The sequence below is a fragment of the Phoenix dactylifera genome, unplaced genomic scaffold (assembly GCF_009389715.1).
Source record: "Phoenix dactylifera cultivar Barhee BC4 unplaced genomic scaffold, palm_55x_up_171113_PBpolish2nd_filt_p 000432F, whole genome shotgun sequence".
Classification (NCBI taxonomy): domain Eukaryota; kingdom Viridiplantae; phylum Streptophyta; class Magnoliopsida; order Arecales; family Arecaceae; genus Phoenix; species Phoenix dactylifera.
In genome coordinates this window covers 58,882-84,931 of record NW_024067868.1, presented here as the reverse complement: position 1 = coordinate 84,931, position 26,050 = coordinate 58,882, and the positions used below count along the sequence as shown (strand labels likewise).

The following is a 26,050-nucleotide window of genomic DNA, read 5'->3' as shown; positions in this document are numbered from 1 at the left end:
AACTATGCATGGCAGAGATACTTTAAAATACAAAAACTCAGCTTTAACTATACATAATTCAAGTAGAGTAAACAAATCCTCCCTATGGTGTAGCTTGAAACTCATTGTTCATTTTAACCAATAGAAGATGTAGTTCCTTTCACAACTCAAGGCCATTTTTCAGTATCTTTTTATAACAACATGAAAGCATATCCATAAAACCAATTTTGAAATGAAATGTTATATTGTGTGTTTGATGCAAATGGTTTTTAGGCATGGATTCCAACATTAACATATAAATCTGATTAAATGGATAAGACTGCATTGGATATTCTCTAATAAATAAAATTGAGGTAAATATAACCTAGATATTTGTGGCAGAACATATAATAAATGATATTTTGTGATATTCATGCTATTTAAATCCTAGGATTTTTTCCCAATAAATGGAAATTATTTTGTCCTTTGAGATATTCTTTTGCACTTAAAAATGAGATTATTTTATATAAATTCTAGAGCTTGATGCAATATTAATCTTTTTATTATCTTCAGTGGCTTCTTTGGGTTGTTCTTGCCGACCATTTTCTACCTTAGTTCCTTTTGTGAGATTGTTCTTATGTACATTATGTATGCTCTGGACACATCTTGCACTATCAACATATTCTTCATCACATGGACTGCAATCTTGGTTAAAGTAATGGTGATTGTATCACTACATTCTAAGGTATGCACCATGGAAAATTTTCAACAGCACTGTTTTCTATATTTCTGTAGACACGATGTTGTTATTTAATCCCTTACTTTCTTCAAGATAGGTAGTTTATTTAAGAATGATTGCATTCTTGAGCCAAATTTTGTATTAACTTGAATTTTATTTATTTAAAAATGGTGAATCTCAATCCAGATATGAAATTCCAGGCTTCAAACCTAGGTAAGAATTTCCTCTCACACTTAGTAGGGATATGATCTGGCACATGACATAAATCCTAGGCAGCTATAGAATAGTAAATAAGCACTTAAAGAACTTTTCAACACTAGTTACATGCTTCTACGAACATTCTCTTTATCACTTCATTTATATGAACTGTGAACTGCAGCAGGAATTTCTTTTACTGCTAACACCCAAAGATCAAATATGCTTACGATTCACTCATTAGCTAAATAAGATTTCCAAGATACGTGATAATTCTTATATCTCCTAAGCCATATCACTGGACTTCAATATAGGAAGGGTGTTGAAAGTGGAAACCATCATATCCTTAATTAAAGGGTGGTGATGATGTCAAAGCTAGTTTTGTTGTTTCTATAGCAACAAACTACTATCTGACTCTTATACCTTTTAGTGCAACATTAGCATTCAGTAGTGAGGGGCATAAGAGTCAATCCATAGTTTATTTCTCCAAAACTAACAGAACTAGCTGAAGCATATACTGCCTTAACTAAGTAGTAGTTATGATGCATAACCTACTACACATGTCAGCACCATTCTATTGCTTTCGTAGAATAACGTAGTAACACTAAATCAGTTATATGCTTATACGTATGTTTGAATACATAAATTCACATTGAAGTGCTACATAATAGTTGATTAATCAGAATGGTAAAAAGTAATGATTCAAAATTTATATGCTTATAGGTATGCAACAAGTTAATCAGGGCCTTTTATCTTCTGGAATCATGGGTTCATACATTGTTTTCCTTTGCTGGTCTGCAATTCAAAGGTATGCTTTCATTTTATAGACTTAGTTCATGCCCTTAATTTTGCAGTATCTTTTAACTTATTATACTATTTAGCTGTCATCATCTCCTAAAGCGTCATGTTAATGCCTCAGAAGACCATATGGTCATCTTAGTACTTCAGAAGACTAGAGTTCATAGAGGATGCTTCTTAACTGTAAAAGATTATCCAAGTAATATACCATGATAAAAGTATAGCAGATCGGGCCTTCGCTCAAAGATATCTAACATGCCATGATCTGCTATGAAAACCCTTTACTGATATAGGACATTTTAGTTGCTTTAAGATGGCAAATTGTCATGTTCTAGAGAGAAATCGAGGGCTTTAAGTATTCAAGATAAACTTGACATTTATTGTCATTAATAATACAGTATTGATACTTGATGCTAATACCAGATCTTAAACTATGTGGTAAGACCTTTCGTATATATATTTATATATAATATATTCATGCGTGTCCTAGTAAGACAGTAGCAATTTATTTTGTATAATGCACTAAAGTACTTGACAACGTGACTTGCACCATTACAGTGAACCTCACACTCAGAAATGCAGCAAAAAAAAGATGATGGCTGAGGATGGCGACTGGACTACCATACTGGTAAGAAGGATAGATACTTATCTTTGCTTTTGTTTGATTGTATAATGAGGCCGTTGATGGCCATGGTATGTCACAGTTATTGGATATTTACTCTTTAGAGATCTTGTAAGACCTCCATTATTGCTTGCTCCCACTGCATTGTGCCTCGGTCTACTGCTGCTTGTGATCAACTCATCATGTAACTCCTAAGTAACATCATCTACTTTAGTCCCTCTCCTTCATGCTGACGCTCTCCATTCACTCACTAGCATCATTTTTCCTTCCTGACACATAGTCTCCATCAGTGAATCCTCCTGTTTATGATCCCTGCTCCATTAAAACATGCTTCCATATATCAGCATCCCATTATTAGTATCCTTCATCAGATAACCTTAATCACATCTTCCTTGCCCCTGTAACTGATTCCGTGCATGTTGAACAGGTTAATTCCTGGAAATTTTTAAACGTTGCTAGTTTCTGACGCATCAGTATCCTCCCAAGATGATAAGTCTTATTACTGTGACTCGATCTTCATTTCTCTGATATACTACTACCTTAGAACAATTCCTAGCATCAGCCACTTATAATTTATCAACCCATTTAAAACAGAAGTTGATATCCAATGAAACCTTAAAACAGTAGTTGCAGCGTCAATGTTCAATTAGTGACGAGGACGGATCTGAAGTTTTCTTTACAACTGCTATTTTTGATTTTCAAGAATGTGAGAAAAGAAGGAACTGTTATCTTTTTATCTAAGATTAAGCATCAAATTTGAAATCATTTAGTAAACAAACAAAAGTTACGAGCTCTAGCTAGACTTTGAACTACTTCTGTAGAAATCACTACTCCAAAAGCATCATTACGGGAATTTGATCCTATGATGAAAAAAGATGGCTTTATATCTAATGAAGAAGGTCAATACTGCTATAGAAGGAATCTGGCTTTCTAACTCCGACGGGCATTGCGACAAAATTTGAATGTAATATAAGGAATGAATGATTAAATATTCGAGAACATATTAAACAAGAGATTTGATGTATGTTTCATTGTACTGGCTGCGATATCAATTTGATCTGGGAAGGAAAAATGGAAAACCAATTTATGCTTCTATAGTTTATGTATATCAATATTTAAAGAAATTGTAAACTAAGGAACTTAGTGGGGTGCATCATTGCAGGATATTGAATATAATTATGATTCGTGCTCAATCAATCTTTCTTTTGAATTAATTCTAATATATGATTATCTGGACAAATTTCATCATTCGGGATGATAGATGTTGTAGTTAATTAAATGTTTTGTCTTTCAACTGTTGAAACTCACGCTGAGTGTAATACTTTTTCCATGATTCTTATCCTGTAGTGCTTTCTAATTGCTATCCGTGCAATTGTAATGGCAACATTTTCAACTGGGATTGATACAAAATCTTTTCAGGTGAGTATGACCATCCAATTTCCCGAGCAGTATTATGCTATTGCATATAATATCCAAGTGCAAGAAACTGTGAAGTAATTATCTTTAGTTTAATTAATTATTCGATGGATTTTTAACAATTCGCTATTCAGTTTCGTAAGGATGACATTCAATCAGAAGACGATGATCCATATGGTTATGGGATCCATATAGACGATGTATTTTGCAATGCTATTCATTAGCTGGGAATTGGATCAACCAACTAGAAAGTAAGATATCCTTTACCGAGATGTGCTTTCAATGTATCCTAATATGTTTGAAGATTGGCTTCGCTTCATTTGGATTTTTGGCATCATTGTCATTGTATCAGATGGAGCATCGATGTTGGTTGGGCAAGTACATGGGTAAAAATTATCAGAGCCGAGGACGACTCTTGTCTGATGGTGGGAAGGGTGTGAGGCCCAATAGTCCCACATCGGAAAGACTCGTTCTAGAGCCTGGGCATATGAGGCGGGTGCCTCCTAATCCTGCAGACGCGTTTTGGATGGAAATCAAAACCGGGAAGGGGTGAAGGACGCTTGCGTGAAGCCCCGGAACCGAACAATATCTGGCAGGGGAGCCCCGTATTTGTTAAAAAAAAAAAAAAACTTAAATGCGCACGCGGCCAAAATCTCGGGCCGCGTGCGCGTTTGAGAAAAGGTAACGCCCAGCGGGCGTTACGCATTTGAAAACGGACGCGTTTGAAAACGCGTCCGCAAATGACCAAACGGCCCCTGTAAAAACCCCTATTTAAACCCCTTGATTTTATCTCTTTGGAAACACGAAAAATTTCAGAAAAATAGTGAAAAAATTCTGGAAAAATTCTTCTTCCTCTTAGCCACTTCCAAATTTTATTTTTACATTTTTTATTCAGTTTATTTAGTTCTTTTCATTCCGTTCTTTGCTGGATCTGCAAGTCCGATCGGGTTCGCTTTGACTTCTTCCGAGACGTGCCGAAGAAGAGGTTGTAGGGTCGTCGTATCTCCGAGAAGGATTGCCGGGTGACCCGTACGTGGGGGCAAATACTTCTTTGGGACAGCGTCTACGCGCTTCGACCTGCTTTCAATCAGGCTACTTTCTTCTACCTTTATTTTTAATTTAATATTAGTAGATTGGTAGGATTTGAAATTCTATGATATAAACTTATTAAATGCATAGATTTACTTTGTGCTAGAATAGATTTATTTTGTATTAAAATAGAATTATTTGGATGCCGAATGATATGCATGTATATTATTTCCTTTAAGATTTTTTATTAATTGAATTTATAGATTTATTTATTTAGTTAGGAGATATATTGCTAACAATCCAAAGAAGTATTTATTTTTGTTAGTAATATATAATTAATTAAATTCTTTATTACAATTGTGGCATATTAGATTTTAATTGCAATAATTGTTTTTGCTAGCACATCATCAATAATAAATTATTCTAAAGAGTTAATAATTTGGTTAACCTCCAAGAGGTTTATTATACCTCCATTTGGACTTCTCAAGGAGTAATTTCCAGATCCCATTCAAACGGGTAATTCGGAAATTGGTTGATACATAATAGTTAATCTATTGAATTGACTTATTAGATCTCAATAAATTATTCTAATAAAGAAATAAATATTTTAATTCGCTGAATTGACATTTTAGATCTTAATTACAATAATTGATTTGCCATAAAATTAGTAATCAATTATTTCAATAAGGCAATAATTCAAATCTAACATATAATTCATTAAATTGATATTTTAGATCTCAATTAAAATAATTGATTTGCTACTACTAAATTAGTAATCAATCATTGCTAATTCGGAAAATTCAAACGAAAAATTTTGAAATTAGTTAATCCACAATATCTAATTTAAATTTGCATTTAGGTTATTTTAAATATTGAATTTGTGTGATTTCTAGTGATTATATCCACTAACTAATAGTGTCTAAGAAAAGCTTGTCAAAAAGGCATACGTGCCTAAGAAAGGTTGGTACTTAAGTGAGCCTAGTGCTCCACCACCGATCTGGAGCTGATCTGGCTATTAGTTTTTTGGATATATCAATTAGACATCCAAAGTTCAATATAAATATTACTGCAATCTTTTGACATAGATTTTTTTGATTTCAATCAGGTTTCTGTCACTATTCTGTAACCCTGATCCTATGGCCTCAAACACTAGTGACCATCTTAGTGCCAAACCTGAAAAATTTGATGGCCATAACTTTAGGAGGTGGCAGAACCAAATGCGGTTCTGGCTCACCACATTAGGGTTAATCTCAGCCATAGGTGAAAGTACGATCGAAGTTGATAACGGGTCCAACCCAACTACCTCTTCCAACACTGAACATTCTGCCTCCACTAGCACACCCTCTAGGACACCTGATGAGATAGATTATCATTGTATCCATAGAATTCTAGGTGCTCTTTCTGAGAGGCTGTATGATATCTATTACACAGCCAAGAGTGCCAAAGAACTCTGGGACACCCTAGATAGCAAATATGGTCTTGATGATGCTGGGGTAAAGAGGTTCAAGGCCTCCGATTTCAATAAGTTTAGGATGGTGGACTCAAAGCCTATGAATGACCAAATTCATGAATTTGAAACCCTGATCCACCAGCTTAGGGCTAATGGAACCAATTTGGATGAATCATTCCAGGTAGCTTGTTTGATAGATAAACTACCTACTTCCTGGTCTGATTTTGCTAAGACCCTGAGCCATACCCAAGGAATTCTCACCCTAACCCAAGTCTTAAACTCCATTAGGATTGAAGAGCAGCATAGGCTCAGAAATAATACCTCTACTGGATCTAAAAATAATGCATATAATGTAGAAGCTCCTCCTAAGAAAAATCAGAACCGACCCTTCCGTAAGAATTTCAAGAAGAAACCCTACAACCCTAGAAACCCTAACCACCACTACAATGGGAAGCCTATTCAATCCCAGGAGCAGAAGAAGAAGAAAGAGGAAGGTGGTGCTCGTTTCTGTTATGTGTGTGGTCGGACCAACCATTTGTCTCCACGGTGCTTCTATAAGAAGACTGCACCTCTTCAATCTAAGAAGAAGGGTCCACACACATCCAGTGCTCAAGTCAACATGGTGACTTCCGGCGCTGGCTCCTCTGAGACAGCTTTCAGGTCTGTTTCCTTCACTCCTGAAGTTAACATGACTTTACAAGCACTAGATTGGTGGATTGATACCGGAGCTGGTATTCATATTTGTTCGGATCGTTCCTGGTTTTCTTCTTACCAGATCTCAAGTGGAGGAGCTGTGATCATGGCAAACAGCTCGGAGGCACGTGTGTTAGGAGTAGGACGTGTGGACTTAAAGCTTACCTCTGGAAAAGTCCTGTCACTGCACGGCGTCCAACATGTTCCAGTTGTTAGGAGAAACCTCATTAGTGGTTCTTTGCTTGTCCAGCAAGGCTTTCGTCTTGTCTTTGAGTCCAATAAGGTTGTAATTTCTCATGGTGTTATGTTTATTGGAAAAGGATTCCTTAGTGAAGGATTGTTCAAATTGAATGTAATAGCTCCTTCAATAAATGAAAATCCTTTGATTATGAATATAGAGCCTCCTTCTATTTGGCATGGTAGATTAGGTCATGTAAATTATAATTCAATTAAGCAACTTATGAACCTAAATCTAATACCAAAAAGTGATCTCAAGAACCATGAGAAATGTCAAACTTGTGTAGAAGCCAAACTCCCTAGGAAGCCTTTTAAATCTGTTAATAGGGATTCTGATCTATTAGAGTTGATTCATAGTGATGTTTGTGACTTTGGTAGAACTTCTAGGGGAGGTAACAGATACTTTGTAACATTTATAGATGATCTATCGAAGTTCTGTTACATCTACCTAATTAAAACCAAGGATGAGGTGCTCAGCAAATTTAAAATTTTTAAGATTGAAGCTGAGAACCAACAGGAAAAGAAAATTAAAATTCTTAGATCAGATCGGGGAGGTGAATATACATCAAATGACATAACTCAATTCTGTGAAGATCATGGAATCATTCATGAAGTGACTGCACCCTATTCTCCCCAATCAAATGGAGTAGCAGAAAGGAAGAATAGGACTTTAATGGATATGGTGAACTCCATGCTTATAAGCTCAGGAGTACCAGAAAATTTGTGGGGGGAAGCTCTTGTTTCAGCCTGTTATATCCTTAATAGAATTCCCTCTAAAAATAATGATCTAACCCCATATGAAGTTTGGAAACATAGAAAACCTAATCTTAGCTATTTAAAAGTGTGGGGGTGCTTGGCAAAAGTAAAAATACCTGATTTTAAGAGAAAGAAAATAGGCCCTAAAACAGTGGATGCCATATTCATAGGTTATGCAGCCAATAGTAATGCCAATAGATTTCTGGTAATAAGTTCAGAAATAAATGATATTAGTAACAACACTATCATAGAAGCCAGAGATGCAACATATTTTGAAGACACCTTTCCACTTAAGACTAGAGTAGATAGCGGTATAGCTAGTAGCTCTAGTAGAATAAGGACAAGAACAATAGAAGTAGAAGCAGAACCTAGGAGGAGTAAAAGATCCAGGGTAGAGAAAACATTTGGAGATGATTTTTATACCTTCCTAATAGAAGACTCTCCAACTACCTTTGAGGACGCAATGAAATCTTTGGATTCACCTTTTTGGAGAGAAGCTGTGGACAATGAGATGCAATCAATTATCCAAAACCATACTTGGGAATTGACTGATCTTCCTCATGGTTGTAAAACAATAGGATGCAAATGGATCTTTAAGAAGAAACTTAGGCCTGATGGCTCTGTAGATAAATTTAAGGCTAGATTAGTTGCCAAGGGCTTTACTCAGAGACCTGGGGTAGATTTCTTTGATGTTTATGCACCTGTAGCTAGGATAACTACTATTAGGGTCCTTATAGCATTAGCCTCCATTCATAGATTAGTGATTCATCAGATGGATGTTAAGACAGCTTTTCTAAATGGAGACTTAAATGAAGAAATTTATATGGACCAACCAGAGGGATTTAAAACCCCAGGCCAAGAAAATAAAGTTTGCAGACTAGTCAGATCTCTTTATGGTCTTAAACAAGCACCTAAGCAATGGCATTTGAAATTTGATGAAACCATAATGACATTTGGATTTGAAATCAATAGCACAGACGAATGTGTATATCCTAAGAGAGTTGGACACAAATTTGTGATCTTGTGCCTTTATGTAGATGATATACTGATCTTTGGGACAGATCTTCAGATAATTGATGAAGTAAAACAATTTTTAAGTCATAAGTTTGATATGAAAGACTTGGGACAAGCTGACTTAATTTTAAATACCAAAATAATTAGAAGTGCAAATGGAATTGAGTTATCCCAAAGTCATTATGTTGACAAGATACTCAACAAATTTAATTATTCGGATTGTCAGCCTGTCTCTACTCCCTTTGATCCCTCTACACATCTTAAGAAGAACTTAGGAACTCCTATCCTTCAAAGCCTATATGCTCAAATCATAGGCTCACTAGGATTCCTAACTAACTACACTAGGCCAGACATAGCATATGCTGTAAATAGACTTAGTAGATATACTGTTAATCCAAATAGAGATCATTGGACAGCATTAGAGAGAATTCTTAGGTATCTTAAGGGTACCAAGTCCTATAGTTTGCACTTTAGTGGGTTTCCTGCTGTTCTAGAAGGCTATAGTGATGCCAACTGGATCAGCGATACCTTAGATGTTAAATCCACCACAGGATACGTCTTTCTCCTAGGAGGTGCTGCTGTGTCTTGGAAATCCACCAAACAAACCTTAATATCTAGGAGTATCATGGAATCTGAACTGATAGCTTTAGACACTACTAGCACTGAGGCTGAGTGGCTCAGAGATCTACTTATAGACCTTCCTGTAGATGAGTCACCTTTACCACCTGTCTCCTTACATTGTGACTGTAAATCTGTAATAGATAAGTGCAACCAAGAAAATGCCAATGTAAAAATGAACAGGCACTTAAAAGTACGTCATAAATCATTGAGATATAAATTGAAAAATAATGTTATTGCCTTGAATTTTGTAAAATCAGAAAATAATTTGGCTGATCAGCTTACAAAAGGTTTATCTAGAACAGTGGTTCTAGAGTCGTCGAGGGGGATGGGGCTTAGCCCATAAAGATAGATCACCACGGTGGGAACCCAACCTTAAAAGGTTCAATGGGTAGAAACAAACCGAAGTGTGACTAAGAGGAGCACTATTTTATGTTGTCCTCATCCTTATGGCGCTAGTGCTCATAAAAGCAAGCGGTAGGATGAGTTCGTTTGTATAACTCTTAATGAGTCCGAGACCCAAGAGGCAGGAGCTTCCTTGCTAGCTTCCTTATTAGGACTCACCTATATGTGCAGTCGTGAGACCGCGATTATGGAAAATGGGCGATTCTCTAAAAAGCACATGATAGATATCTGCGCATGGCCATAACAGCGCAACCCGCTTAGAACCCAGATCGGGCTATATTATGTGTGTTGTTGATTTAATCTGAGCCATGGACCGAGGTTCAAGGTTAAGACCACCTTGGCTCCACAGATGTAATCAATTGTCACTAAGTGAAGGTTCAAACCGAAAGGTACCTACACCTATTACATAATATAAGATATCCAGCATTTTATTTTGATTTTAAAATTATTTAAGTTTTTTTTTGTGGGGGATTGTTGAAAAAAAAAAAAACTTAAATGCGCACGCGGCCAAAATCTCGGGCCGTGTGCGCGTTTGAGAAAAGGTAACGCCCAGCGGGCGTTACGCATTTGAAAACGGACGCGTTTGAAAACGCGTCCGCAAATGACCAAACGGCCCCTGTAAAAACCCCTATTTAAACCCCTTGATTTTATCTCTTTGGAAACACGAAAAATTTCAGAAAAATAGTGAAAAAATTCTGAAAAAATTCTTCTCCCTCTTAGCCACTTCCAAATTTTATTTTTACATTTTTTATTCAGTTTATTTAGTTCTTTTCATTCCGTTCTTTGCTGGATCTGCAAGTCCGATCGGGTTCGCTTTGACTTCTTCCGAGACGTGCCGAAGAAGAGGTTGTAGGGTCGTCGTATCTCCGAGAAGGATTGCCGGGTGACCCGTACGTGGGGGCAAATACTTCTTTGGGACAGCGTCTACGCGCTTCGACCTGCTTTCAATCAGGCTACTTTCTTCTACCTTTATTTTTAATTTAATATTAGTAGATTGGTAGGATTTGAAATTCTATGATATAAACTTATTAAATGCATAGATTTACTTTGTGCTAGAATAGATTTATTTTGTATTAAAATAGAATTATTTGGATGCCGAATGATATGCATGTATATTATTTCCTTTAAGATTTTTTATTAATTGAATTTATAGATTTATTTATTTAGTTAGGAGATATATTGCTAACAGTATTCCCCCCTCATGTGGCCCCCACATGGGCACTGGGTGCCTCACGTGCTCTGCGCAGGCAGGGGCGTGACATTTGGTGTGAGGCCCAATAGTCCCACATCGGAAAGACTCGTTCTAGAGCCTGGGCATATGAGGCGAGTGTCTCCTAATCCTGCAGACGCATTTTGGGTGGAAAACAAAACCGGGAAGGGGTGAAGGACGATTGCGTGCTCTGCGCAGGCGGGGGCGTAACATTTGGTATCAGAGCAATAGGTTTAATCAAGAGTAAAATAAAAAAAATAAGTTTTAGTAAGGGAAATGGGTAGTTAAGTCTCGTTCAATTAAATTCGGCATATTCAAAAGAAAGAAAATTAGTTAATTGAATTATGCTAATATTTTGATAGGTGAAAATGAGGAATAGGGAGCTTGGTGTTATTCAGGGTTGGGGTAACTGAAAATGTTATGTAATAATTAAATTTTAGGAACTCTGTACTGTTCCAACTTCATGAATAATATTATGGCATTAGTAAATAAAACTATTTATTTTTATTATGAAATTTTAAGTGGCTTCGTATTATTGTGTGTATAAGATTGCAATAGCACGGCCGTGTCATAATCCGGATTTGGGGCGTGACAAAAATTATAAACGAATGGTTTGCTGCCAGCATATATTGTAAGTGCTCATATATATTCCTTTGTTTTTCACTTGGATTGGATCTTATCTTGGTAAAAAAAAAATTTTTTACTAATCACACCAGATAAAAACAGAGCTTGTCAAAACTCCTATAGGTTCGTCAGTGGGACTCCTACATGAAAATAATTAAGATAAAATAAACCTGTGAGAGATTTATGTACTCAGATTGCAGCTTGTCACCTTGTAAATGGTAATGAAATAAAGAAAGGTTATTGGTGATATTTTGCTAGCAGAATGTTTATTTTGTAAGGAAAACTCACCTCCCTTTTGTGATCCTTCAAAATGTAATTTCAAAACTAATCTGTGAAATGCTGCTCCAAAGCACATCCAAATTTCAGCATTTTCTTTAACTGTCAAACTTTGAATTCTTTTGTTTAAAAGAATAAGAACAGGATTAGTGTTTTGTGATCCTTTAATTTTTAGAAAGATAAAGAACATAGGTCCACCAACTATATATATGTGTGTGTGTGTTGGCTACAAGCAGCATATTGCTCATTATTTTCTCATACATCCTGAATTTTTTCAATCATATTTGAACTATCTTTAAACCACATTTTCTTACAATCCAAAAAAGAAAAAGAATTGTTATTTCTCAAATAAAAAAATATTTGATAAACCATAATTTTCGTGAAATTTTTAATCGAATCAAATTAAGTAAAACAGCATTGGCCTCATTGTTTTGGTACTATAAATTGATTTCATTCTATTTGAGTGTTTGATCAGACAAATTCAGTATTTGAAGTTCCATTTCATACTGATGTTGTTGTTCGGTAACTAAACTGACACTTCATATCTTTCACCATGTAGTGTGGAAACTGATCTCCCCTGTTGTAATGAGGGACAAAGCCATCAATCAGGAACAACATGTGCAGAATGTTCAAGTATCAGTATGATATCCAGATTAGTCCGGAACACGTTCTGTTCCAGTGGGACTTCGGTCTCAACTTAGCATTGTACATTCATAGCCATGAAATATTCCTTATTTCTTCTATATATAATTGCAATTTTTCAAGCCCCATATATTTGTTTCATATATAATTCAATGGTAGAAAAACTTTTCCCCTGATGCTACTATAATTCATTCACATGCATGTAATCATTTTATGGAACATCTTTTCCTATTCTTTTAGCAAGTAATATAAGAATTAGAATGTGGATGTGAAAGTTAAGCTTTGAGTTAAGAATCGTGATAGGAACACGCTTATTTCACTCTACAACATTAGTGAGAGGCTGCAGAATCTGAATCGAGTTCATTGAGCAGACAAACAGTGGGATTTTTGAATCACAAGACAAGATTATGCTACAGTTTGTTCGACTACTATAAAAAGTTTTGGGTGCATCATAATATTAACAAGGATGGATAGGAAAATGTTATCGATGAACCCTACAAAAAGCAGCAGATTCATCTGACTTCCTTCCACCCAGTGTTCACCTGTTTGTTGATCCTGGCCTGCTGGCCAGATGTGATACTCTTTCTCAGGATTTCCTGGTCCCCCTCCCATGCTGGCTTGGTTCAAGTGTCTCTTCTATATTATACTAATCTTCTAATTTCCTTCTATTTGTTGTTTTACAATAGAAGGTTTTACAATAACAGCCTTTGTAATATTATAACCAGTATGACTGTTGTAATTGCTAAAAAATTACTATAACTGTTTTAGAAGCCTCCTATAACAGTTCTTATGTACTACAAAAAAAAAAAAAAAAGTTGATGAGAAGTTGTTGCTTGGTCAAATTGTCATTTTTATTTTTATTTTTATTTGGTGAGAAGTGGATCAATTAAATATTCTCATTATTTTCCTTCGTTACTTCTCATTGAGTAGCTAATAATAGTCGTTAGCCTTCCAATCAAACCGGGTCTAGTGTCGAATTTGAAAAATATTGGCATTTTTATGTAATGTAAATAACAATTCTCTAGCTTTTTATCCAATTTAGAAATTAGAGTGATCTTGACAATAAACGTAGTCATTGTTCTGACGGAAGTAACAATTGTTATTTTCCTAATTTAGATTTTGATCGGGGTTTTCATGTTTTAGATATTGATTGGGCTCTGATGGGCTTGGTCTTGGGTTTGAAGTTTGAACCATCACGATATTGGTGACATTCAACTGTTATCATTTCACAATAGTGATATTTTTTAAGTCCCATGGCTATGCTTCGGCTTACGGAGACATCGTGCATTCAGGACAGAGTTCTGTAATCGGTGAACTAGCATACACAAATAGGACTATTCGATAAATAGTGTTCCCACAGAGCCATCTTTGATAATAATACCTGCATGTTATTTTATATTTCTCCTAACGACTAAATGAGTTGGTGGACCGTGAGATAAACAAATAACACGGAAGCAAAGTAATCTAACTTTTTTTTATGGATCACAAATTTCTAATTTAATGCCCAACTTCACTGACTCAACATTTCTAATTTAATGCCTTTGGGAACCAACCCGACCGAGATGCCGCGTTCGTTGAGGTCGCTAGAGATCTCAGCTCGTTTGCCATCTGAATCAAAGAAATCGGTGGGATTGCTACATACCTCTATGGTGAAGTTCCGGTGACCAATGCGGTCGATCAGTGGTGATCCTGATGTCACCCATAAGCTAGTGTTGGACGGTGGAGGAACGGTTTTGGACGGTGCTCCAATGCTGGCTCCAATATGAAATAGCAAAAACAAATTGTTAAGTACATTGCTAGGTAGCGACTTAGGCATCTAAGATTAAAGCTTAGCAGAAATTTACTAGACAGGCTGGTTAGAGAAACTTGCAGGAAGGATCCTCGCAAAATCATGTCGGATTTATTTTTTTCCCCCTGAAAAGAACCCCGATTTATTAAAAGGAATCGAACACATGGAACATGAAGTACTGAAGGAGGATTGCATTATCTGACTAAGAAAATGAACCAGAAATTATAAGTATCAGCTCATCTATTAGAGCACAAGCTGCCTCAATAATTGAAGGAACTGATTACTGCCTGCCGGTGCCGAGTTACTTGTGGTTTGATGATTGCGGAATAATCTAGCATTACGCTCTATCAAAATTTGCAACCAAGCACTAATTCCAAGTGCAGCATACAACGAGTTCAATAACCTTCTCACACAAGCGCGTGAAACGAATAAATGGTTTACAGAATCAGCACTCTTACAAAAGATCCCTTGGTATCAAGTCCATCATGCAATGCCAGCCACATGAAAATCCTAATTTTTTTTGGAGCATTGGCCTTCCATAGTAACTAGTAATAAGGACAGCATCAGCCTCCATTGTTCATAAACTGAAAACGAGTTATCCTTGCTAAGCTTCCATGGTGGAATATCCTTTGATCTAGAAGAATAAATCTGTTGAGAAGCTCCATCTGATCAGAGTATTCTTTGTCTTCCAAGTGAATATCCAATGGTCATGTCAGATATTAAGTAGTAGTTAACCTGGCATTTGGCACTAAGGATGGCCCTAATCTCTTGGTCCATAGCATAATTGCACATTTCGCATCAAGGAATTAATTTGTTAGAGGTGGAGGTTCTAAATTCACAAAAAATGTGAAATTTTAAGCCAGAAGTTCAAACTGAGTTTTAGTAACACAAATTAAAAATATTGAAATATTTGGTTTAATGAAAACAAGCACAAGAGAGGTAGTAACCAATGAAAATAGCTACCATTAGCTAATATACACAACATTACTACTTTGTAATTCATAATTCTTTTAGATCATTTATGCATATTACAAACAAATTATAAATTAGCCTCTTGAATAATTTATACTTCTTGATTAATTCTTTAGCAAGAAGTATCTCAGAATTAATCCAAGACGTTCCATGATTTTCTCGGTATTTAAAGAATATTGTTAGTATAGACAAGAGCTATTGTCACGCCCTCCGCCTGCGCGGAGCACGTGAGCCACCCAGTGCCTACGTGAGGGCCACATGAGGAGGGACCGCGGTGCTTCCTTGCCAGATATTGTCCGATTCCGGGGCTTCACGCAAGCGTCTTTCACCCTCCCTAGTTTTGTTTTCCTCCCAAAACGCGTCTGCAGGATTTGGTGACACCCGCCTCATATGCCCAGGCTCTGGAACGAGTCTTTCCGATGTGGGATTATTGGGCCTCACACTTTTCCCACCATCGGACAAGAGCCATCCTCGGCTCTGATACCAAATGTCACGCCCTCCGCGTAGATACCAAATGTCACGCCCTCCGCCTGCGCGGAGCACGTGAGGCACCCAGTGCCCACGTGGGGGCCACATGAGGAGGGACCACAGGGCTCCCTTGCCAGATATTGTCCGGTTCCGGGGCTTCAAGCAAGCATCCTTCACCCCTTCCCGGTTTTGTTTTTCTCCCAAAACGCGTCTGCAGAATTTGGAGACACCCGCCTCATATGCCCAGGCTCTGGAACGAGTCTTTCCGATGTGGGATTATTGGGCCTCATAGCCATCTTACTCTGTATATCGTACTAGCTAGAGTCCGGTTCTCGTACATGTTGGATTCGCTAACAAATAGGTTTCTAAAGGCCGACCCCGGTCATGTAGTAGAACCTGATGATGAGAACTAATAAACTGGGATGGTTACCAACCTAACCAAGAAAGACGTGACTTCTAGGCTCTAGCCTTGTACGAGCTGTGCTTGATGAACCAATATGAGCTTGGACCTCCTCATTCAGGATCACATGGATCCATGTTAACTAACTAATTGATCTCAAAAATGTAGTTAAATGTAAGCCGATAGGAAATAAAACAACAATGAATGGTAAACTTAACATCTTCTCTCATATGCATTTCGAACCTTTATTTACGTGAAAGGACTTCAATTAATCATTGAAATGAGTCGTTATTAATGAATCAACGTAAGGACAAGATTATTAAACAGATAATTGGTATAAGGGTAAAAATGTATATCAAGTTTAACAAAATATTTTAGTATCCAACTACTTGCGAGTTCTAATTGTAGAGCAGGCTTAGCTAGAATTATTTCCAAGGTACCTAGGGTTTTTGATTTGGTGCTTCTCAATGACCTATTGTATATAGCTACCTTTGCAAGTGTTAGGCCTAATGATTTAGTATAGCAGTGTCCATGCTAGGGAATAGGGTATTTTCCAATTTAGTATAGCCATGTCCATGCTAGAGAATAGGGTCTTTTCAACATAGATATAAGAGTAAATTACATAAATTCTCTTGAAGTTTATATTTATTATACTTACGTCTAATAGTTTATAAAATCTACACTTATACCATATTAAATTAACAGCATTAGCGAAACCATTTATCTCATCTAAAAAGTCGAAATTATCCTTAGGTGGGGAGGAGGATGCACATATTTTCTTATATCCTTAGATGGATGTTATGCCACTTAAGATTATTTTGGTTATTTTAAAAAAAATTCTGATGTGGCATTTGAATTAAACAAATCTAGGCAAATGTAAAAAATGTCATGATATAGAGTGTTTAGTAACGCAATATTGGAATAAATGATTTTATTACTATCATTGTTCTCAAGATTTTTCAGTTAATTATTTTGAATATAAATGTTGCTGATATTGATACTGAAAATAAGCTACTTATAAGTCATAATAGCAAGAAAAGCTCAACAAACGAATTTTGACTAGGTTGCAAACTTGATTTGAGAAATGTTGGCTCAGCAGGCCAAGATTCCTTTTGTCCCGATGAATTATAGCCTAGAAGACTTACTAGTCTTCTAAAAATGTGGCCCCATTAATCTGTGACTTGGTGCTGCTCATGGTGACCATCCTAAAAAAGCAGAAAACTATTGACAGTGCTGTGGTTTAAAGGACAGGAATCTCTAGATTATTGTCGACTTCTCCGTTGAAGGAGATGTTACAACTGCTTCCCTTGATATTCGAGCCTTTAAAATATATATAGGTTTCATTTTAATGGCCAAAGACACTATGAAAATAGCATCCTCTTAAATACACATAACGAGGCTTATTGTCGGCTGCATCAATGTGTTTTTTTTTTGCAGGAGCATGAATCCTCTACAATGCGCAGATTGCACCGCATAGTATTGACCGTGCTCGATAGCCACCATCAGATGGACGACTATCATATGAAACGGTTTTATGTATCATACATGGCTCCGTCGATAGCTGTCCATTTTTGATGGCAACCATCAAATAGGGTACAGCACTCTGCAATGCAATCTATGTCCCGTGAGAGATACGGGGTCTTTTCACGGAGGTTTGCTGGTGGTGGATGCGAGCATGGAGCGGTGTTCCAAAGGCTTGCTCAAGGACATGCCAAACTTCATGGGCATGTGTGAGACCAAAAATAAAGGGAAGAACAGAATTGGAAAGAGATGCAGTAATCCAAGTCAAGTCTTTCAAAGCCCAATCCTCAGTAGTCAGGACTGGGTTCGTCCTGATTAATAATTGAATACATCTTCATTAATTCCCTTGCAAGAAAATTTCTAAAAACTAATCAAAAACATCTCATGAATTTTTTAATCATACAATGAATATTACTAGGATAGTCAAAAGTCATCCTAGTAGCATTAATTGTGAAGCCCAATAGTTCCATATCGGAAAGATTCACTACAGGGAAAGTCGGTTTTACCGACGCTTTTTTGCATTTTCGGTCTAACGTCTAAATGTGGCGACGCTTGTAAAAAGCGTCGGCAAAAAACGACGTTAATACGTGTTGGTGTAATCGCAGGCCTAAGACGACGCTAAAAAGCGTCGTCGGAAGCCAACGACCCAAACAATCCCTTGTCGGAAGCCACCCTCACACGCCGTCGTAAAATATTTCGGGATCAGACCGCATTCCCATGGGGCTCCTTTTCCTTGCCATGACCTTCTCCCCCCTCTCCCCCGATCCCTTGAAAAACCCCTCTCCATCGCCTCTTCTCCCCTCCACGGGCCGCTCAAAACCCCTCCCCCTCGCCGCCCTCCCGCTCCAGCCACGAGAAAGCCAGCTCCGCCCTGGCTCGGTCGCCGGATCCGGCAGCGGAAGCAGGGAGGGGAGGTGCGGAGGGACCAGCGGCCAAGGCTGATGCTGCCGCCGCGATGGTGTCGCCGGCGAGGCGGGTGAGCCGGTGCGCGGGTTGCCGAAAGAGGGTGGGGCTTGCGGGGTTCCGGTGCCGGTGCCGAAGCAGGGAGGGAAGCCAACGACCCCCCTCCAAACAACCCCTGTCGGAAGGGGTTGCTTCATAGAGATAGAGGTACAGAGACCAAACCCTTCTCCAATCCCTCTTTTGCTCGATCTTTTCGACTTTTTTTTGGTTGTTTTCTCATATTTTCTTGGGATCTGTTCTACCCTCAGATGTCGATGAGTTCTATGCGATGTGCGATCCAGGTGAGTTTTTTTTTTGTTTTTTTTGGTAAAGATCGGTAGAAGTTTGAGATCAGGGTTGTTTTGGTGTTGGATCTGGTTCTTGGAATCGAGGGATTTGGGTGTGGGTTGATTTGATGCAGAGAAGGAGAACTTGTGCTTGTATGGGCATCCTGGAGGGATGTGGGAGGTGACGTTGCCGGCGAAGGAGGTGCCGCGGGAGCTGCCCGAGCCGGTGCTCGGGATCAACTTCGCGAGGGACACAGCGACAGAAAGGAGCCGGTGCACAGCGACTCGTGGCTCCTTTCTGTCGCCTTCTTCTTCGGAGCTCGCGGTTAAATTGATTTTTTTTTTTTGGCCTCTTCCGATTGTAATTTACAGAGGCAGAGGGAGAGGGAGCTGGAGTTGGAGGGGAATGAGGCACTGGAGATTGTGTCGGTGGAGCATTTCCCGGCGGAGACGTCGCCGGAGGCCACGAACGACGACGACGGGTCGCCGGGGGCGGCGGTGGAGGAGGAGGAGGACAGGAAGCAAGCGATCGCAGTCGCGGCGGCGACGGCAGCGGCGGCCGATGCTGCGGCGGCGGCCGCAGAGGCGGCGGCGCAGGTGGTGAGGCTGGCAGGGTACGCGCGGCTATCTAGGGAGGAGAAGGCGGCGGTGCGCATCCAATCCTACTACCGCGGCTACCTGGTATGCTTCCCCCTTCGTTTCCCATGGATTCTAATTAATTGAAAATCCACTCTTTTATCAAAAAAAAAAGCACTTTTAATGAGCTAACCTAGGTTACGTGTGCGTGAAGTTTTCTTTTTTTTTATAAATCTTCAAGAATGCAAGTGCGGCCTCGGACCACAGCTTGCAGCTTTTCATGTGAATCCGACGAACATTTGTATGGCATAAAGGCCACATTTGCATGGCAGCATCCTCTGTAGCTTTTCTAAGCGGTGCTGTTTCCCGCCGCGCGGCGTCTGCGGGTGGAGACGGAGTGATGTGCCAGGTGGAGACGGCGGCGGGGCTGGCGGAGATCGAGGCGATCGCTGGCGTCGAGGGGGTCGACGTGGTGCAGATGGATCTGAGCGCGAGCATGGGGCATCTGTGGGATCTGAGGGATGCGATGAAGGAGGCGGAGAGGAAATTGGAGAGGAATCGAGGCTCTGATTCAAAATTTTTTTAAAATATTTTTTTTTAAAAAAAATGTTTATAACGACGCTTTAAAGCGTCGGCGAAAACCCAAAACTGGTTTGGGCTTTCCTGACACTTTAAAGCGTCGGCGAATGTTGTTTTTGCCAACGCTTTTATTAGCGTCGGAAAATCCCTGTTTTTACCGACGCTTTCTCTTAGCGTCGGCAAAAACCGGACCCACGCCCACCTGCCCGACGTCTGACCCACGCTTCGGGGTGCGTGGGCTGGAAATTCGCCGACGCTTAAAAGCGTCGGTAGAGACTAAAAAAACCGTCGGGAGATATCCTTTCTTTTGTAGTGACTCATTCCAGAGCCTGGGCATATGAGGCGGGTGTCTCCAAATCCTGCATACGCGTTTTGGGTGGAAAACAAAATCGGAAAGGGGTCTGAGCAGTGTGTGCGGCACGCGTGCAGGCCTCCAAACCGGACAATATCTGGCAGGGAAGCCCCTTGTTCCCCCCTTATGTGGCCCCTACGTGGGTATCAGGTGCCACACGTACCCCGTAGAGACAGGGGCGTGACATTTGGTATCAGAGCTGAGGACGGCTCTTGTCCGATGGTAGAAAGGGTGTAAGACTGAATAGTCCTATATTGGAAAGACTCATTTCAGAGCTTGGGCATATGAAGCGGGTGTCTCCAAATCCTGCAGACGCATTTTGGGTGGAAAACAAAACCGGAGAGGGTTCTGAGCGGTGCGTGTGGCGCGCGTGCAGGCTCCGGAACCAGACAATATCTGGCAGGGGAGCCCCGTGTTCCTCCCTCATGTGGCCCCCACGTGAGCACTAGGTGCCGCACATGCCCCGCGAAGATGGGGGCATGACAGGGCGAATACAAGAACAAATTGGGGGTTGCAACAAACTCTTCCTGCTTAAGATGACTAATAATGTGTTGGATAGAACTATTCCACATCAAATTGGTAACCTGTAAGAATTACTCCATCGAAGCAACAATTTCTTCATGGGTATAATATTCCATTACAACTAAGCAAGCAACTAACGCTAAAACACCTAAATCTCTTGCATAACAAGTTAGGAGGTTCCATTTCATCATCTCTTCATGGCATGATTAGCTTGTCATCCATAGATTTATCATACCTTTTGGAGGGTCCTTTTTCCTGATAACCAGTGTTTCCAAAATGCGAGTTGTTTGTACATGATAGAGGCTTGTCATGCTCTTGACAATTATATCTATTCTGGGCTCGTTATTTCTTTTATTTTTGCTTCACTAAAGTTTCTATAGCCTTCTTCAAGAAGCACAAAATACAATTGGAAACAGATGTGGCTAATGGAAATTCATTCTTGCACTACAACAAATTTGGGTTTTGCCGACTGTCTTTTTCCGACGCTAGGAGAAAGCGTCGGTAAAGTTTGGTTCAGCGCCAACCTTTGCCGACGCTTTCGCTGTGCGTCGGTAAATCTTAAAAAACAACGACGCTCTAAAGCGTCGTTAAAACTTTTAGAAACAACGACGCTTTAAAGCATCGTTAGAAAACATAAAACCCCCCAACCGCTCCCCCGGCCCCCTCTCCTCATTTTCTATCGGTCGATGCCCTAGCTACGCGCGCACCGACTTCTCACCTCCATCACCGACTTTCCCGCTGCCGTCGACCTCGCCCTTGTTTGAGGTAAGCCTCCTCCTCCTCCTCCTCCTCCTCAAACTGATCTCACCTCCATCCCTAGCCCGGATCGGCGATCGAAGATTCCGCTTCTCCACCGCCGTCGACCTCGCCGTCGTCTGAGGTAAGCCTCCTACTCCTCCTTCTCCTCCTCCTCCTCCTCCTCCTCTTTGTTTTCTTCTTGTCTTTAACGCTCGCCCGGCCCCCTCTCCTGATCCTCTGTCGGTCGATGCCCTAGCTGCGCGCCGACATCTCATCTCCATCCCGAGCCCTAGCTACTCCGCTGCCGTCGACATCGCCGTCGTCTGAGGTAAGTGATCCTCATACTCTCCGTTAACATTTATTATTTACTAGTTCATAGGACTCATTTACTAGGCCGAATGGACTCTTGATGTGTGCTTTTCTTTCACTTTTTTTTTTGTTATTTATGACAGGTTAATGCTATTTTAAGGTTCTCTACCTATGTGCATGTTATCTTCAACTTGTGATGGTATTTGAGGCGTTTAAATAAAAATAGATTTTGTATTTTTGGGTTTTTCCTACTTCTGAATAGCTAGAGGCTTGGTGACACGATTTCAGTTCCTTGATTGGTTTTGGAATGAAAGGGGAGTGCTTCTTCCAAGCGCCGCCGCGCGAGGGCGCGCCACTCCCCACTGGTCCGTGGGATCGGTGGTTCAGGGGGTCTCTCCTGCGCAGGGACAGCTCAACCCTTAGGCAACTGAGGCGGTCGCCTAAGGCCCCAGCCCAAAGAAGGCCCACCGTAGAAAATGCCTCAAAGATAAAATGAAAAAAAAGGCCTCTTGTGAATTCGCCTTAGGCCGGCCCACTGTAGAAAAGGCCTCAAAGACAAAATGGCCTTAGGCTCCCAAATACATTGGGCCGCTCCTGCTCCTGCGTACCATCTCATCCATCACCGCACTGATAAATGGTGAGGTGAAGTGAAAGGGTGGTTGATTGCTGAGGCTTGAGAGTAGCATTGGATTAGCTATTTGTCCGTCTCGGTGTATGCTTTTCAAGATGATGGTTGGTCAGGCAGTGTAAGATCTTAGGCTCCTCTGGTTTCTTGGCTACTGTATATATCGTTAGTTCTTCCAGTGTGCAATTGTAATTGCTGTTGTGAATGCTACATGCCTAGTAAATCCTGTAGGGAAAATTGTTCACCAGTTGAGGGTGTATAATTATGTTGTTTTAGATTTTTTTTTTAATCTGCTTAAGAGCCCTAGTAACCTTTACTCGGTTATTATGTTGTTCACAAATGTAGCTTTATTATTTGTCCCCTTTACTCGGTTTAACCCGCTTTCCTGTTCTTTCCATGTTTATTTTAGTTTTAGGGTGGTTCGCAATACCATCCTGAAACCCAAGTTAAAGGGATAGTGAGAACTGAAATGAAGTAGCACTTTTACAAGGTAAAAAAGTAGGCAGTGGAGTAAAAAAAAAGTTAAAGATGACTGTTTTTCTAAGTCATCTTTAACTTTCTAAGTCTTCCTGCCTGTCGGTGTCAATCTATGACTGTTTAAACTTAGTATAATTAATAGGAGAAAAGAACCCAGGCCTCCAATCTTTAAGTCCTCAAAAATTGCACCGAAAAATTCTGGACACTGAAGAAAGGGAGAGCACCAAGATTTAAGCAGAAACTTCCAACTTCACCTTATGTCGTGCCCTCTGTCCTATGGAACTCACGCCAAGTTCAGTTCAGCCCAAAGTTGGGCAGCTGCTGCAAACTTGTCTGCTTTTCGTGCTATTGTTTGTAAATGTCTCTGAATTCAAACAGGACCTTGTGATGAGTCCTCGGTGCATGCAAGCAGCACCTAATAAGGTCAATGGGTTGTACTTTATGCTAAACTTGTAATACTTTGGTTAGGATGGATGTTGAATAAGAGCCGGCTAGTTTCTTAATGGTAAGAAAAACATTACTTTTATGCATTAAATTATGTTGCAATTTTTAAATTATTTCTATACTTTTAATATTTAACTAATATTGATTCTTTTTTGTGCATAATAGATTACAACATGCCGTGAGGAAAACGTTTCAGAGATATTGAGTTTCAGCACACATCCGTGGGATCTACTGCTGATCGTTCCCAGCAGCCCGACGAGCCCCAGCAGCCCGATGAGCCCCATACTCAGTTCGGGTCCCAGTCTGAGCACGCGCCACCTGCAGATTGTCCAGACACGGATGACATGGACGTCCTGGATAATTTGCATTACAGTTTTTATATTAATTTCTCTTACAATCTAATTATTTTAAATCATTTGTCTTTAATGGACTTCTTATTTTATAGATGGACTGGGGAGAGTGAGGAGAACACGAGGGCCCACCCGAGCACGAGACGTGTGGATCCTACGTGAGGATGAGAAGATTATCGTCCATTGCAACGAACTGGGGCAGCCTATCAAGAAGGCTGCAAGCATTTTATCCACTTTTTTAGGATCGGTTGCGCGGAAGGGACAGTTATTTCCGCTCAACTATACGAAATGGAATGAAATGCTTTCTTCGTATAAGGTTGAGCTTCTTAGAGTTATTGAGGTAAAAAATTGAAGTTGCTTACTATCTTCAATTATTTTTTGATTTAACATTGATATAACATTTTTGACTTTGATGTAGAAAAAGTTTGTCCTTCCTGCAAATAGCCATGATTGGGTATTGAAGTCCGTCAACCGCAAATGGAAAGAATATAAGGCGAAGCTAAAGGCAGATTGGAAGCACGAGGGCATGACTGAAGAGGAGGTGGCCCGTGTTTGTCCTCCAGATGTAATCTCTCATCAGTGGAGGGAGCTTGTCCACTACTGGTTTTCCGAGAGAGCTCAGGTTGTGTATATTTTTTCAATATCTTAGATTGTATTTACTATTATTATAGACTAGAAATTTCCGACGCTTATAAGCGTCGGGAATTTCCGACGCTTATAAGCGTCGGGAAAAACCAGGGCAAGACCGTGACGAACTTGGCCGTTGGGTTATTGCCGACGCGTTGTAAGCGTCGGCAAATCCCGGTTTTTGTCGATGCTTTGGTCCTGCGTCGGCAAAAAGTTTTGCCACCCCGGTATCGCCGACGCTTTGGCGATGCCTCGGTTTGCGTCGGGGGGTTCTAGCCGACGCTTATAAGCGTCGCTAAAGGTCCCAAAAAGCGCTGGGATAGGTTGTTTTTCCAGTAGTGTTGGTTTGGCATTTTGATGGGAAAGATACATGCAATGACATCATCTTTGCCACAGAAGATTTTGAAGACATATTTAGCATTGGCAAGTGTTGCCCAGATAGACAACCCAAGAGGGGGGGGGGGGTGAATTGGGTTTTAAAATAATTTGAATAATTAAAACGATGTGGTTGACTAATTAAAAACTATTGCAAGTTATTTAATTAATGCTAAGTGCTGTGAGTGATGTGAGGGGAAGAAGAAGAGAGACAATCCAACGCAAACACAAGGTTTTATAGTGGTTCGGAGCTAACCCTTGCTCCTACGTCCACTCCCCAAGTCTCACTTAGGAATTCACTATAACCCCCTTGGATTACAGCCGGTTGTTTTCCAAGCTCACAACCAAACTTGTTGTTTTACGAGCTCACAACGAACTCGGTCGGTTTTCCCAGGCTCACCGACTAGAACCGCTCCGATTGTTTTCCCGGGATCACAATCAAACCCTTACACACGTTGGTTTTAACTCGGCTCACCAACCAACCACAATCCCCTTGATTCAATCCCCGATTGAACCAAGTAAATACAAGTTGTAGAAAGAAAACAGAAAATGAGCTTCTCAAAAAGCAGATGAAAACAATATGAACAATAAATGAAGTTAAGAAGCCTCAAACGCTTTTAGATTGGAGATGAGGAATGGCTTCTTAAACTTCTGGTCTCCTCTTGAAAGAGTAGTCGACTTGAATGCAGGAGAAGGAGGCTTTAATTGCTGGGAAGATGTAGTTGGAAGCAGTAAATGCAGATCTTCCTCTTTTTCATTGAAGAGCACGTTGCAGAGCTTGAATGCTTGATTAGTTGGAGTGGAATGGTTGTTCTCTGCCTTGCTACAGTCCTCTGTGGCTATTTAAGCCAACCCCCACGGAAACTAGCCGTTAGAGTGCTTTTTCTGCCCATTCTGAACACTCTGCACAGCCTGACAATATGACCGTTGGTGGGTTGGAGTCGACTCGCGCGATCAGGAGTCGACTCGGCTGTAGCGGGAGTCGACTCAAGCTTTTCCGGAGTCGACTCGGCAA

The 26,050-nt window shown here is 40.0% G+C and overlaps 1 protein-coding gene and 1 pseudogene across 1 annotated transcript; both read left to right on the top strand.

Annotated features, from left to right (window-relative positions):
- Positions 1-557: 557 nt before the first annotated feature.
- On the top strand, positions 558-12,804 carry LOC113463445 (annotated as a pseudogene).
- Positions 12,805-18,501: 5,697 nt separating this feature from the next.
- On the top strand, positions 18,502-24,665 carry LOC103717942. Its single transcript, XM_039118854.1, has 5 exons — positions 18,502-18,942; positions 19,044-19,076; positions 19,434-19,742; positions 23,849-23,972; positions 24,129-24,665. The coding sequence occupies exons 2-5, from the start codon at positions 19,044-19,046 to the stop codon at positions 24,383-24,385; spliced, it is 723 nt and encodes a 240-aa protein (XP_038974782.1). The 5' UTR covers positions 18,502-18,942; the 3' UTR covers positions 24,386-24,665.
- Positions 24,666-26,050: the final 1,385 nt, after the last annotated feature.

Bases quoted from the DNA above. Each gene is read 5' to 3' on its own strand.
- LOC103717942 (XM_039118854.1), top strand. From the start codon at position 19,044: ATGTCGATGAGTTCTATGCGATGTGCGATCCAG. The intron at 19,077-19,433 runs GTGAGTTTTTTT...TGTAATTTACAG, and splicing joins CTATGCGATGTGCGATCCAG to AGGCAGAGGGAGAGGGAGCT. The intron at 19,743-23,848 runs GTATGCTTCCCC...TGTGCATAATAG, and splicing joins CCTACTACCGCGGCTACCTG to ATTACAACATGCCGTGAGGA.